This window comes from Drosophila novamexicana, unplaced genomic scaffold, assembly GCF_003285875.2.
Source record: "Drosophila novamexicana strain 15010-1031.04,08,12 unplaced genomic scaffold, DnovRS2.1 tig00002012-arrow-arrow-pilon, whole genome shotgun sequence".
NCBI lineage: Eukaryota > Metazoa > Arthropoda > Insecta > Diptera > Drosophilidae > Drosophila > Drosophila novamexicana.
Window position 1 is genome coordinate 180545 of NW_020824924.1, and position 14575 is coordinate 195119.

The 14575-nt window shown below is 47.1% G+C and overlaps 2 protein-coding genes across 3 annotated transcripts in view; both read left to right on the forward strand.

Moving 5' to 3' along the window:
- LOC115768784 overlaps window positions 1–10845 on the forward strand; it is a 32878-nt gene extending 22033 nt beyond the window's left edge. For both annotated transcript variants that reach the window (XM_030713481.1, XM_030713480.1), the window contains 2 exons: window positions 6713–7259; window positions 7313–10845. In XM_030713481.1, coding sequence (XP_030569341.1) covers window positions 6713–7259; window positions 7313–10146 — 3381 coding nt within the window. In that variant the 3' untranslated portion in view covers window positions 10147–10845. The remainder of the gene's footprint in view (window positions 1–6712; window positions 7260–7312) is intronic.
- Window positions 10846–11547: 702 nt separating this feature from the next.
- LOC115768787 (nose resistant to fluoxetine protein 6) lies at window positions 11548–14427 on the forward strand. Its single transcript, XM_030713484.1, has 5 exons — window positions 11548–11771; window positions 12297–13005; window positions 13070–13435; window positions 13636–14197; window positions 14256–14427. The coding sequence occupies exons 1-5, from the start codon at window positions 11579–11581 to the stop codon at window positions 14388–14390; spliced, it is 1965 nt and encodes a 654-aa protein (XP_030569344.1). The 5' UTR covers window positions 11548–11578; the 3' UTR covers window positions 14391–14427.
- Window positions 14428–14575: the final 148 nt, after the last annotated feature.

Below are 14575 nucleotides of genomic sequence, written 5' to 3' on the forward strand. Positions count from 1 at the left end.
CTGGCTGCTAGTTCTATGTTAAACATAAAATTCACTAAAAATAATTATAAGTAAACGAAAGACTTACGCAACGAACTTGATTATACAATTATTTTATACACATGCATATGTATAATAAATGTTTGCTCTTGTTCTAATCAATCGGTTCAAAATTGGTTGCAACAAACGAAAGACTTAGGCAACAAACTTGACCACAAACTTCTATTTATATAAATGAGCAAACAATTTGTGTGTGTGTGTGTGTGTGTGTGTGTTTGTGTGTGTAGGGCAGCAGCTGCCAACTCCTAATTCCATTCAAAATTTAGTTCAACAATTTGCTTGCAAATAACGAAAGACTTAGGCAACGAACTTGACAAAAAATGTGTTTGTGTGAGGTAACAGCTTCTAGCTCCATTTGAAAGTTCTTGTGCGGCTACTCAATAATTGTGCGAAGATCTTAGAAGCTGCCCTATGTATTGCCCCCCCCCCCCCTCCACCCCCTGCACCCCGTCTCGCCCAGTGCGACCGGCGCAGCGCATTTGAGTGGACTTAGGAGCATGTCTTTAAACCGGTAGTTGGCAATTACCCAGGCAGCAAAAGGTTGTGTACCACAGCAGATGATGTTGTACAAGGCATACACACACACACACACACACGCACACACACGCACACAGACACACACAGCTGAAGACCTGTTCTGGAGTTTAATCAATAGACTGCGGCTGCTCCTGCTTTGTCTGCGGTTTGAGTTAACTTGGCTTGGCTTGGATTCTAGGCGTGTCTGCAGCAGGTCCATGAACCTAACTACACACCAATACACACACACACACACACACACACAGTTGGAGCTGTGTGTTTTGTCTACAAAATATTTGTTGGAATTTCGAATTTGAATTTTTAGTTTGAATTTTTTTCATTTGTGTGTACTTCTTGTCTTACAGCCGCAGCTGCCAGTGTGTATGTGTGTGTGTGTGTGTCTGTGTGTGTCTGTGTGTGTTTGTGTGGGTACTTGTTGCCTGGGTAAACTTGTTTTTGCTTTGCGCCCATGTGCCCACATTGACTCGGCACTCGCACTCTAATCAGCGTATGCCAATCTCTGCCCGAAACTCCAGCTCAATTGTGGCCCGGGGGCCGCTGACTCTGGATGTGCGTGTGTGTGTGTGTGTGTTGGTGGGTCCACAAGTGGTCAGTTGCAGCTGCGTTGGCGTTGGCGTTGCCAACGTTAACTGAATTACAATAATAATAAACATAATAATCGAACGCGCTGTTTGGGGCCCAGCGCCTAGGCTCGAGGTTGAGCAACTCCCAAGGCAAACAGGTCTGCGCGAAAAGCGCACGCACAAAGCCGCAGACGGCGTCGCAGCCAGCAGCAGCAGCAGCGGCAGCGGCAGCGGCGGCCAAAACTCTGCACAAATCGGCAGCTTGGCTCATTTCTCTTTTTTTAATCTGTTTTTTGTTTTTCTTAGCCACTTGGCATGCCAACAAGCACAATTCATTTGAATACCTTCAAGCGGGCCAAAGCGTTTCTCGAATTGAAATTATGCCTCAAACAGCGCTTGTATATGTATATGTATATATATATATGTGTGTGTGTGTGTGTGTGTATTGGTGTGTGTCGTGCTCAATCTCAACTCCATTTTATGCCGCATACTCCACGCTTAACATTAACTCTTAGCCAAAACCAAAACCAAAGCAACAACAACATTTAATTTAAACAAAAAAAAAAACAAACGGTTTTTCACATTTTTGGCCAATGACAAAGCTCTTGGCAATGTACCCCCGCCCCCGTCCCCCCTCCCCTGCGTCATCCTCGTCTGCGTCAGCGGCCGCGTCATCACGACTTCATCTTAGCCATAAACATTTATCATGATCTTCATTGGCGCCACGTAAAAGACAACAAAAAAAAAAAAAACAAAACAAATGCAAAAAAAAAAAAAATATTTTAGTCAACCTCCGTAACACAAATGCCGCCTCTGCTCCGCCTGCCCACCAATCCATCAATAGCAAAACCTATCTCTATATAAGCTTAAGATCGCTTTTTATTTCTTTTCTTTTGTTTTCTTTTGTATACCCTGCAATTTGATATATGATTGGGTTCTGCTCATGCCTTAATATATTAAGTTCTCTAGGAGCTGGAACTACGAAATTCTGTTTGTTGAAAATTCTCAAATATCTTAAGCCACAAAAGGAATGCAATTTTAAAGAATATAAACCTCAAAAGCTGAACCTGAACGAACTCAGGAATTCCATGGGCTAGACCTGCCCAAAAGCTTTGAATGTGAACTCTCATTGGCATATTTAGTTGAAATGAGTTTTATATGTTGGACTCTTTCAAATGCGGGTGGGTTATATATCATATACGGGCGTTTTTACGGTTTGATAATTACATTTTGCACGCATATTTAGCAAAGTTATAAAGCTCGTGATTGCTGAGCTGACTTGTGATATCTCAAAAAAAAAAAACAAGTAAGAGGTTCTAGTCGGGAGCTTCCGACTGGGGGATACCCTGAACCCTCTTCTTCCAACATCAAATGCATATATATATACTTTTCTAGAAGCTATATGTCAAGTTTGGTGACTCTAGCTCTTATTATTTACCAAAATTGTCCAAAAAACAGGATATCGATATATATTTTTATCGATTAATTGGAAACGGGGCAAGTTATCGATTATCGGCACTAGGAGCACCTACATCTAAAATTTCAAGTCCCTAGCTCTTATAGGTTCTGAGATCCTTGCGTTCATACATACGGTCAGACGGAGAGACGGAAGGACAGACAGACAGACGGACGGACGGAAGGACAGACAGACGGACATGGCTAGATCGACTCGGCTATTGATGCTGATCAAGAATATATATACTTTATGGGCTCGGAGATGCTTCCTTCTCTCAGTCTCTCAGTCTGAAAGCTCGCGTCTTGAAACTTTGGTTCGTCTTTCAGTTGCAGGCAGTCTATCTGTTGTTACTGACCTGATCGGAGCGCTATATCATATAGTTTTCATAGACACGATCGGCCTAAAAGTAGGTTCTTCTATGAACAAGTTTCTATCAAGATAACCCACATATATGTGTCGAAATCGAATCATATGTATTATATATATTTTAAGCAAACTCAGCATTTGCAAGCTTTACTCCTTTCACATATCTGCAAGAGGCAAATGTCTGAAGAGAGGGTATCAAATGTTCGGCGTGCCGTAGATACCCTAACTTTGTCGCTTCCTGCTAGACTTGCCCATTTATGGGCTCAAGTAATTCGCCGACTCAGCTAGAGCTAGAGCCATAAAACTTGGCAAGTCTTACGAGTCTTGGGCATCTTTTTTTTTGTTGCTGCCAAACACTTTCTGTTTCGGTTGTGGCCGTTTGCAGGGTATTTGGATGCTTTTACTTTTGTGTGTTTTGTGGTTATTATGTGCTTTAATGAATTCGTGTCCATCGATCGTTCAATGAGCAGTCAAATTCACAGCGGCGCTTGGCGCAACGGGCAGCTGGGGGCGAGTTTCATGTTATTGTTGTCGTTGTGGTTGCGGTTGCTGTTGCTGACATTCAAGTTTTTCAGCTTCAAGCTAAACAAAAAAGAAAAAAACAAAACACTTTCTACGCGCGTTACCGTTAAACAAGGTCGCCGACAACAACGACAACGAGTTATGTTTAACTGAATCTGCCTTTGTGGTCAACTGGTGCAGTTGATGCTCAGCGGACTCAGCTCCACCGAGCTCCAGCGATGCGTGCATTTTGCCTGTCATCCACAACTTCACCCGAAGGCGCTGAAGGCAACCATCAAAACTGACCTTGAGGCATTCGCTGTCGCTGTCGCTGTCGCTGCTGCTGCTGCTGCTGCTGCTTCTTCCTCAGCTAGTTGTCGCATTCTTACCGTTATTTTCCATTTCCATGCACTCAATATACCCTTGCAAAGGGTATTATAACTTTTTCGTGAAATGTGTACAGCATAGCAGAAGTCATCTCCGACCCCATCAAGTATATGTATATTCTTGATCAGTATCAACAGCCGAGTCCGTCTCTCCTCTCCGTTTTCAAGCTATCTTTATGAAACTTTGCACAAGTCCCTCTTTTTGATACATGCCGTACATATGTCGGAACTAACTGAATCAAACCACTATATCATATAGCTGCCATAGGAATGATCTCTCCAAAAGAAGGTTCTTGTATGGAATACTTTTTTGTTTTTCAAGATATCTTGACCAAACTTGGCATTTATTAGTTTCACCATGTTCCTTACATATATGTAAAGCCCTATTTGCATCGGACCACTATATCATATAGCTGCCATAGGAACGATCGGTCGAAAAGTAACTTTTTTGTTTTTCAAGATATCTTAATCACACTCGGCATTAACTAACTTTTTCCTGTGCTTCGTGCAAAGCATTATGAGTATTATGAAAAGGTTGGTTCTGCAAGGGTATTAAATCTTCGGTGTGCCGAAGATAGCCCTTCTTACTCGTTTTCCTTTATTTTTTTCGACTCCACTTGCAAAACGAAATGTGGTGCATTGTGGTTACTGTCTTGCTCTGAATACCATGCCAACTGGGCGCTCGCTCTCTAAGCACACACACATGTGTGTGTGTGTGTGTGTGTGGCAATTGCATCGACTTAAAGCAAGAAGCATTCGCAGACGCATCGACCATGTCGATGATGCAACCCGATCAGCATTCAGCGTGTACTGTGCATGAAAAGAACAATCTAATGTTAGAAATGTTTGCTTCAATTGTTCGTTTCACAGTTAATTCTCTTTGTTAATAAACTTGTATAAGTTTTGAATATGATGAAACCAGCTGAGTTGACCAGATAATTGACTACTCCAGACAACAACTGAATTCTTTGCCAAGCAAATTCGAAACAAATGTGCTACTTCAAATTCGAGAAGGTAGCAATATCTGATTCCACTGTGCTCAGAAAAAATGTGTATCAAGTCAGCTGCTGATGCCGATCCAGAATATATATATATATATATATATATATATATATATATAGTATATATATAAGTATATATATATATATATATATATATATATATATATATAGTATATATATAAGTATATATATATATATATATATATATATATATATATATAGTATATATATAAGTATATATATATATATATATATATATATATATATATATATATATATACTTTATAGGATCACAGATGTCTGTGTTTCTGTAGATATGTAAAACTTATAAGATCTTTTCTCAGCTTCCTAAACAATCAGCGCAAACGTTGACCCACAATTTTGTCGAAACTGTGAGAAAGTCGTCAATTCAGCTTTTAGGTCATATATTAACCTTAATTGTTGCTCGAACTGAACTCTGGATATGCGTTTCCATGCAGATGCCCAACTGAAGAGCTCTACAAATGGCATCTAGACATAAAAAACTATGCTGCTTTGATCTTGAATTTCAGCTGATTTTAATCAAATTTCTAACAAGCAGCTCAATCATAAGATGTTCATCTGATCTGCCGAAGTTCGTTGTCTGAGGCTTCAGCTGTTTCTCAAGTGATCTTTAGCTGGCATTTAATTTGATGTGTTCCTAAATGGATCTCCATTTTAAAGTCAGCTAATTTTAAACAGTATTGATCGCATTTTGATCTTTACCCAAACGTGATCTTCATACAATTTTGTACTTCTGTCAAACTTGTTTTCATGTGAATGTGTTTCATTTTTCTTTCTCTCATTTGAACCTTATTCAAATTATATTTCGTTTTTAACCAATGCAGACCATTTGATCTTGATGTGATCTTTTCTTGTGCTTTAAAGGATCTGTTGGGAAGTCTTAAGTTAATTTTATCTAAAACTTTATCTTTTTCTCTATTTTCTGTGATATTTATTAAATCTTAAACTTAATCTGATCCTTATCTGATTATTATATTTATTTATTCATGATGTTCAAATTGGATCTTTAAATTATTTAAAACTAAACTTGCTTTTATATGAACTTCAACGAATGAATGCGACTTGATCTTTGTCTGATCTTCATCTGATAGATCTGATATTTAATTTATCGAGTGTGATATTTAGTTAATGCTTAAAAAACTTGATTTACGCCCGATCTTAAACAGTTGTTCAATGATCGTTTTTGTGATCTTCATATAATATCCGATATTTATATATTTTTGTACTGAATGTCTTTTGCCTGGCTTTTATCTGATCTTTATCTAATGAATGTGACTTGATCTTAAAAACTCGACCTTGTAAATACTCGAAATGTTAATTTAATCTGATCTTCATCTGATCTTCATCTAGTTGATGTGCTATTTATTAAGTCTCGATCTTTGTCGGATCTTCATTTGATCTTCATCTCATCTTCATCTGATTTTCATTTCATCTTCATCGGATTTTCATCTGATCTGATCTGATCTTCGAATAATTTGTAAAAATTCAAAAACTAAATTGAATGTGATCTTCGTCTAATAAATATGATATTTTGTTCGTCTTGATCTTCGTCTGATCCTTATCTGATTATTTTTGATCTCCATCTGGTTTTTGCTTTCTCATCTGAGACGGATCAGATTTCTCGAAATCCATATTGAGTCTCATATTCATCTAATAGATGTGATATTTTGTTCATCTTGATCTTCGTCTGATCCTCATCTCATCTCCATCTTTGATCTTCATCTGATTTTCAATTGATCTTCAGCTGATGCCTTACCCGATCCTGATAAAACAATAGTTTGTGCATGTGATCTTTATCGATACGCTACTCCGTTCTTTCAGACCTACGTAAAGGCCGTTCGTGAGGGTGTTGAGGATCTTGAGGCGGTGCTTTGCTCGCCAGAGAGTCAGCAGCAGTTGGTGGCGCTTGGGCCGCAGCTGGTGGCGAATACGAGCCGATCGCGTAAGACCATCGATTCGGAGGATACGCAAAAGCGTTGCCTCGCCCAGGAGGACGGCACACTGGTAACCGAAAGTAAACGCACCACCGAGCACGAGATAATACTTGACGGCGACGAGCCGGATCAGCCAAACCGGTCGCCGACGTCCGGCAATGAGCTGCTGGAGCGGCCCGTCGAACAGTTGACGACCATAACGGCGGCAAGTCAACGGTTTTTCAAGCAGCGGGACGAACAGCATGTCGATCTGCTAGCCGACGGCAAACTGGTGGCCACCGAGATGCGCTACGCAGCCGAGCAGACCCAAATGGAAAAGGACGGCTCCCTGGAGCGACCCGGCGACTGGGACAGCCTATCGGATCGCATGCGCAAGCTGCGTCGCTCCCAGCAGCAGCAGCAGCAGCAGCAACAGCAGCAGCTGCAGCAAAAAGGTGAGTCAAGCGCCGACAATAAGAAATACCTTTACTAATTGTTATTCCTGCAGAGGTTGCGCTGCTGGCGGATCGCAAGGACGCGCTGACCAAGCGGCCGCTCGACTTTGATCGCGAGGAGGAGACGCGCAAGGGCGAGACCATGAAATGGCTCGAATCGCATTTCGGCAGCGAATCGACCGCCTCCAACGATTCGCGCGACGACGAGCCCAACGAACTGGACGTCGAGCCCACCAAGAAGAGCTACTTCAACGTGACCATCAAATCCCAGCAGCAGCAGCAGCAGCAGCAGCAGCAGCAGCTGCCGTCGATCGCGGCCGCGTTGCCCGCTGTCGCAGCTGCCAATACGCAGACGCTGCCGCGCAGCGCAGAGCGGGAACGGGAGCGGGAGCGGGAACGGGAGCGAGAACGTCTGGCCGCCACAACGCTCGATCGGAAATATGTAAAGGATGCACACGCTGGCCGGCCCAAGTACTATCAGGGCATCTCGAACTGGGCGGAGCGACAGGAGGCGCCGCTGCTGCATCATTTCTCCACGCAGGCCTTTCGCGAGGATCTACAGGAGACGATACGCCGCAATGGGCTGAAGAAGAAGCACCAGCAGCAGCAGCAGCAACAGCAGCTGAATGCATCCAGCGACAGCTACGTCAGCCGGGAGGATATCTTGCAGCAGAAACGTCAGAGCTTGTCCTCACAGTTTCTGGCCAGATCGGCGCGCGGCTCACGCGATGCACTCGATGATCTGGATGCCATACCGGGCCCGGCGCCGCCCGCCGTCATCCGTCAACATCAGCTGGCGGCAGCGGCAGCTACTGTGCCGGCCCAGCGACCGGAGGAGCCGTCGCACAAGCGTGTCGCCTACGGTCATGCGCATGGCCATGGACGCAGTAGCAGCAATCCGATCAATGGCCTTGCCGCACATCCTCATGCCAATGCGCGTGGCAGAAGCTATGAGCCGCAGCTGCAGGTGTCGCAGCCGCAGCCGCAGCCGGCGCAATTGCCGCCGCCGGAGTTCGCGACGAGCAGCAGCAGCAGCAATCTGGGGCGGCCGACGGTGCCGCAGCGACGACGTGCCATCGAGAAGAAGCTGGGCGAGCACAGCCACGCCCATGTTCATGTGCATGTGCAGCCCGCCCAGTTGGCTGGCCACACGCAGCTGGAGCCGCCGCCGGACTACTCGCCGCCGCCGCGCAGCCGCTCCTCCTCGCCACAGGTGGACTATATGCTGACGCGTGCGACACGCCATCCGGAGCCGCCGGCCAGCTCCGGCTTGACGCTCAGCCGGAAGCAGCAGCAGCGCACACGATTCGCGCCCGCCACCGGCGCCGCCGCCGCCGCCAGCTCGGGCAACTCCAACTCGAATCTGTCGACGCTGAGCGCCAGCAAGCCAAGCAAAATGGGCCAGGTGATTGGCAACTCGCTGCGCAAGCTGGTCAGCAAGATCCGTTCGGCCAGCGCCGAGCGCAAGTTTCGCATGAAAAGCGCCGCCAACGGCAAATCCCGCGAGCAGTCGCCCAATCGCCAGCAGCAGCCGGCGCTGGCGGCCAAGGGCGTCGGAGGCGTGGCCACCTATCAGCAGTACAATGTAATCGACGGGCATATTGGCGGCAACGGATCGGAGGAGTCGGAGGGCTCCGCTAGCGATGGCCAGCGTCGGCAGCGCCAGCCGGAGGCGCCGTCCAGCCTGACGGGTAAGCAGCCGGCGTCGGCGACAGCGGCGGATTCCGCGGAGCCAGCGATGAGTCCGCGCCAGCGCTACTATCTGGGCGAGGATCCCTACTCCAGCACGCTGTACGGCAAGGAGAACATCTACGAGCGGAATCGCGTGCCGGCGTCACGCCAGCGCTACGAGACGCGCGAGCCGCTGGACGAGCATGACGACTACTATGAGACGCGGGCGCTGCCGGCATCGATGACGACCACAACGACGCTGGGTCGCTATCAGAAGCATGGCCAGCGCTTTAGCGGCTCGACGCCCAATCTGCACGTGCAGCCGGACTATCGGAATGCGCAGACGCTGCCGCGTAAACTGCACGAACCGGCGCCATATCGCGCGCAACGTTATCCCCAAACGCTGGACAAGATGGGCAATCGGCCGGCGCAGTATATGACACGCCAGATTAGCCAGCAGACGCAGCTGGCACCGTTGGCAGCTGAACCGCAGGGTCCGGCCAAGCCGGCGCGCACCTATGCCAAGGTACTCAATCGCAGCAAGAGCTTCAATGTGCACGGCATGAACGGCGGCAACGATCCTAGTCCCATCTACATCGAGAAGCTGACCAGAAACAACTACAGCGGACGCCACGAGCAGCAGTCGCCATCGCCGTCGCCATCGCAGGCATACAAATCGAATCCGCATCTGTGCAGCGGCGCCAGGGACAATAACAATTCGCTGAAGAGCGGCCTGAAGAGTCCGTCGATTGTCAATCTGATCAGCCGCAGTCAGAAGGATCTGACCAAAATATCGGGCAGCACGGAGGATGATCTCTATGCGGAGGACAGCGGCAGCAAGCGTCAGCTCTATTTGCGCAATCTACATCAGCAGGCGCCCGATCTGTATCGTGTCCTGCACGGCGACGAGGATTACGGCCAGCGCCACAAGAAGCATCCGTTGCAGCCAAAATATTCGCTGGACTCACGTTCGCCGCCGCCCGTCGAGCTCAACAAGGATACGGCGAGCATTGTGCGGCGCAGCAGCGATGATAGCAAGCGGCTACTCTATGCCGATGACCAGCTGCATCATCATCAGCATTCGCATCAGCATCATCATGTCCAGCAGCAACATCATCAGCATCATCAACATCATCATGTCCAGCAGCAGCAGCAGCAGCAGCAGCTGCGTCGCGGCTCCGGCGCCACAATCATTGAGCTTCGCCAGCGCAAATGATGCCTTTGTCTCTGCCTTTCCCATGCCCAGCAGCTAGCTTCCTCTCCCTCTCTCCTGCTCTCTCTCTCTCCCTCCCATTCTCACTCGCTCTCTTTGCTCCTGAACAGTGTTTGCCATTTTAGCTACTTTCTGGCTAAACTCAGCCTCTCTCTCAGATTCTCAGCCGTCAACAGCTTGCATATTTTTAGCTGATTTAGCTTCTTTTTTTTTTTTTTGGGCATCTCAACACATAGTGTTTTGTGTAACGATAGTTCGAGCTGGGATTAAGACTAAATCTTAAAACTGTTTTAAAAAAAAGTCAAGCAATGACAAATCGATTAAAGTACCCAATTTACCAGCAAAATTAGGTTGCAGCCTTAAAGCGAAAAAAAAGGCTAGATTTAGCTATAAAACAGCTTTTTCTCGCGACCGAATTTGAAGGCTCGTGTCCGCAGAAAAAAAAGGGAAAAAAAGCACGACCCGCGCCCAGCTCTAAGCTCAATGACAATTACTTGCCAGCCTGTTTATTTTTTAGTTATTTTTACAACACTGGTTTCTGGTGTTCTTTGCGGCAGTTGGCAACACTGCGCCCGAATGCGGCTTTCAGTTTCATTTGACAAGCGGCAAATAAATATGAAAGGCCCCCCTCAAGCCCCCTCTGCACGCCCTCCCTGCTGCTGGCCAACATATTCCCTGATTTATATCAAAATATATATATATATATATATGCATATATTTAAAATACAATTTTTTTTTTTAGTATTTTAAAAAAATTTTTTTTTTACTAATTTTAACCAATTTATTTGTAACGTTTTTGTTGTATAGTTAACGTTAAATTTTTGTGACGCGCCACTAACTAATTAATGCATTAATTAATTTACCCTACTTACTACTTAACGTACTTAATTAATTCATAATGGGCAACAAAATAAGGCAGCAAACAAAAATGAAATACCTAATTAATTACAATATACTTAATAATAATTTGCTTAATAAACCAATTCCAATTACAACTATAATAATATTAAAAAGTAATAATAAAAAGACAACAAAAAATAAAGTGCCAAAATAAATAATTACAAAAAAAAAAAAATAGAGTGTAAAAAATCTTAAAATCGATTTCAGTTTCCAAACAAGTCCAGTTCGATTCAATGCTGCCAGCACCAGTTGGGAATTATAAGTAGTGCACATTGAAAGGGTGTTTCATCTTCCACGTGTCGAAATTAGGCGCTTTTTTTCATAACCTAATTGAATTGTAAAGCGAATGTCATTGCTTTTAGTCGAGTTCACAGTTTTGATGGGGTCGCATAGCATAAATGGGCGCTGCGAATGCCCGTCTGAAGTGCAAGGGTCAAAGTTCGAAGAGATTTCCAGCAGCCGCTGTCGCGCGACGCACAGTCTTTGAATGGCATTCGCTGCGATCGGTTGTGCTCGGCTCACAAATATCGGGATCATGTTGGTGCTAATCCTCTTGGCGCTGCTCGCAGCGCAGGCTGAGCTGGTCGACGGCCTGGAGTCGGGCTCGCTGCTGCTGGACTTGACCCAGCTGGCGGCGGGCAATGCCACGCTAGAGACCACAACCTGTGTGGAGCAGCTGCGAGCGCTTCATAACGCCTGGCAGCAGGGGCACAGCTGGGCGCTAAAAGGTAGGACGACCCGCTGCACGGATGTCTATCTGTTCGTTTATCTGTCCGCCTATCTGTCCGTCTATCTGTCCGCCTATCTATCCATCCATCATTCCGTCTATCTATCCGTCTTACTGTCCGTCTATCTGTCCGCCTATCTATCCGTCCATCATTCCGTCTATCTATCCGTCTATCTATCCGTCTATACGTCCGTTTTACTGTCCGCCTATCTGTCCGCCTATCTGTCCGTCTATCTTTCCGCCTATCTATCCGTCCATCATTCCGTCTATCTATCCGCCTATCTATCCGTCCATCATTCCGTCTATCTATCCGTCTATATATCCGTCTATCTGTCCGTCTATCTATCCGTCTATCTATTCGTCTATCTGTCCGTCTATGTGTCCTTTTATCTATCCGTCTAACTGTCCGTCTGCTCCGTGTAGTCCAAAAGGGAGCTTGCATTTAGAATTACATTTCCTGACTTGGAATAGGAATTACCTAAGACAAATTCTTTGACACCCAATTCATAAACGTAATCCCTTCCAGCTTTCGATGCCTCCGGCAGCGGCTACCACAATTTCATGCTGGGCAACAGCTTTTGGCTGGGCAATCGCTGGACCTGTCGCGCCCTCAACGAGCAGCTGCTGCTGGAGTTTACCCAGCGCCAGGAGCAGCTGCTGCGCCAGGGGGCGCCCTTCGCCCACGACTATCGTGCGGTCTATCTGCGTGCCAATTCGCCCTGGCAGCTGGCCCTGGCCGTCAAGGAGCCGCCGCTGCTGCACATCGGCCTCTGCGTGCCGCGCAGCTGTGATCCGCCGCAGCTGGAGCAGCTGCTACGCCAGTCGCTGCGGCACTTGGAACGCCTGGAGCTGCGCACCGAGCTGGTGTACACAAAGCTGCCGGAGGCGAGTGGCAACTACTTTGCCCGCCCGGCGTTTCGCTGGCTGCTGCTGCTGCTGGCGGCCAGTCTGCTGCTGCTGCTGCTCGGCCGCAGCCGCTGGGCCGGCACCAGCCGGTTCGTTGCCTGCTTCGATGTGGCCAACAACTGGCGGCGTCTGTGGCAGCTGCCCGCGGCGGGCCACACGACCGAGATCGCCGTCATCAATGGACTGCGCGTCTGCAGCGCCGGCGTTCTGCTCGGCGTTCATGTGGTCTGGTATCAGTTCTTTTCGGTGAATCATTCGGCGCAGCTGGCCGCCAAGCTGACCGAGCTCGCTTACCTGACGGCCGCATTGGAGGTGTTCTTTGTCGTCAGGTATGCCTAGAGGCTGTCTAACCATTCCAGCTCGGCTTTAATCCGTTTCGCTTCGCTTTGCCAGCGGCTTTCTGACCGTCTCCAACTTCCTGCGGAACGATGCACTGCAGCGCTCCATTGCGTCGGACACGCTGGGCGGCAATGTGCGGCGCTTTGGGCGGCAGCTGGCGCAACGGTATCTGCGTCTGGCACCGCTGCAGCTGCTCGTCATGCTGCTGTCCGTGCTGAGCTTTGGCTATCATCGGGAGATGTCGGTTTTCCATCTGATCGAGCCGTTGGATGAGCTCTGCGAGCGGCATTGGTGGCGCAATTTGCTCTTTGTCCAGAATCTGTATCCCAACAAGGAGATGTGCTGCAATTGGACCTGGTCCCTGGGCTGTGATATGCAGTTCCACATTATGGCCATGCTGCTGCTCTATATGCACACGAGGTGCGTTTTGCGCTGATTCATTGAGCATCGACTAAGCGAACACATTCAAGCAAACGCAGCTCGAACCGCTTGCAACATGTTCGATCGAACAAATCATGTTTGAAGCGAGCTCGAGCTACGTTCTCCAATCGAACAGCTCGAGCCGAAAATGTTGTTGGACTATTCGTTTGACTCGATTAATCAGGTTGTAATCGTTACAGATATCCACAGCTAGTGCGGCGTCTGGTGCTGATGCTGCTTTTGGCCAATGTGCTGTACACGGTGCTGTTGCAGATCGTGCTCGATGTGCCCACCACATTCGAGGCCCTGTACGGCATCGGCGATTGGCTGTACACGAATCCTCTGGTGCGCATGCTCGCTTACCTCATCGGCGGTATTTATGGCTATGCGCATGCGCGCGGCCTGGTCGAACCTTTTGTTGCCCTGTTCCCCAACAAGCTGGCCAAGTGTGCCCTGGCTGGCGTTGTCGTATGGCTAGCCAGTCGGTTGCAGGTCCTGCAGCTGGCCAGTCCGGCTCTGGTGGGCTGCGGCTACGTGCTGCTGCGTGGAGGCATATCCACGGCGACGGCGCATCTCATTTGGTGCAGCTTTCGCATCGATGGGAGCACGAGAGTTACGCGCTGGCTGGTACATTTTCTGGAGTTGGATTGGTTTCAGCGTCTCAATCGCCTGAGCTATGCATTATATTTACTGAACCCCCTCATCATACTTAACTTGTACTACTCTCTCAGCGATGCAATGCCAGCGGATGTTGGCCTTTTGGCAAGTTTGGCGATTGACATTGCCTATTTACCACTTGTTAACGTTGTTTTTATTACAGATCTACCTATGCGTGGCACATTTGGTTATAGTTTTAGTATTCTCTGTTCCGTTGACTCTGTTCTTCGAGCTGCCCTTTCATAGGCTGTCAAATCTATTGCTGACATCTAAAATTGCAAATGGTAAAGAATCTTAAATAATATTTGCTTTGGTTTTTTTTTGCTGTTTGTTAAATTCCTAAAGTTTATTAAATTCTTAAATTTATTACAATATATTTGAAATAACAAACGAAAATACGTTAAGCTTTACCGTTAATCTTACTGAATTTACGTTTACGCTAAATGGGAATTTTTGCGCTATTCTATGTTTTTACGTTGCTCT

Coding starts and splice junctions, on each gene's coding strand:
- LOC115768787 (XM_030713484.1), top strand. CDS start 11,579: ATGTTGGTGCTAATCCTCTTGGCGCTGCTCGCAGCGCAGGCTGAGCTG. Junction 13,006..13,069: donor GAGGTGTTCTTTGTCGTCAG/GTATGCCTAGAG, acceptor TCGCTTTGCCAG/CGGCTTTCTGACCGTCTCCA. Junction 14,198..14,255: donor CAGCGGATGTTGGCCTTTTG/GCAAGTTTGGCG, acceptor TTTTTATTACAG/ATCTACCTATGCGTGGCACA.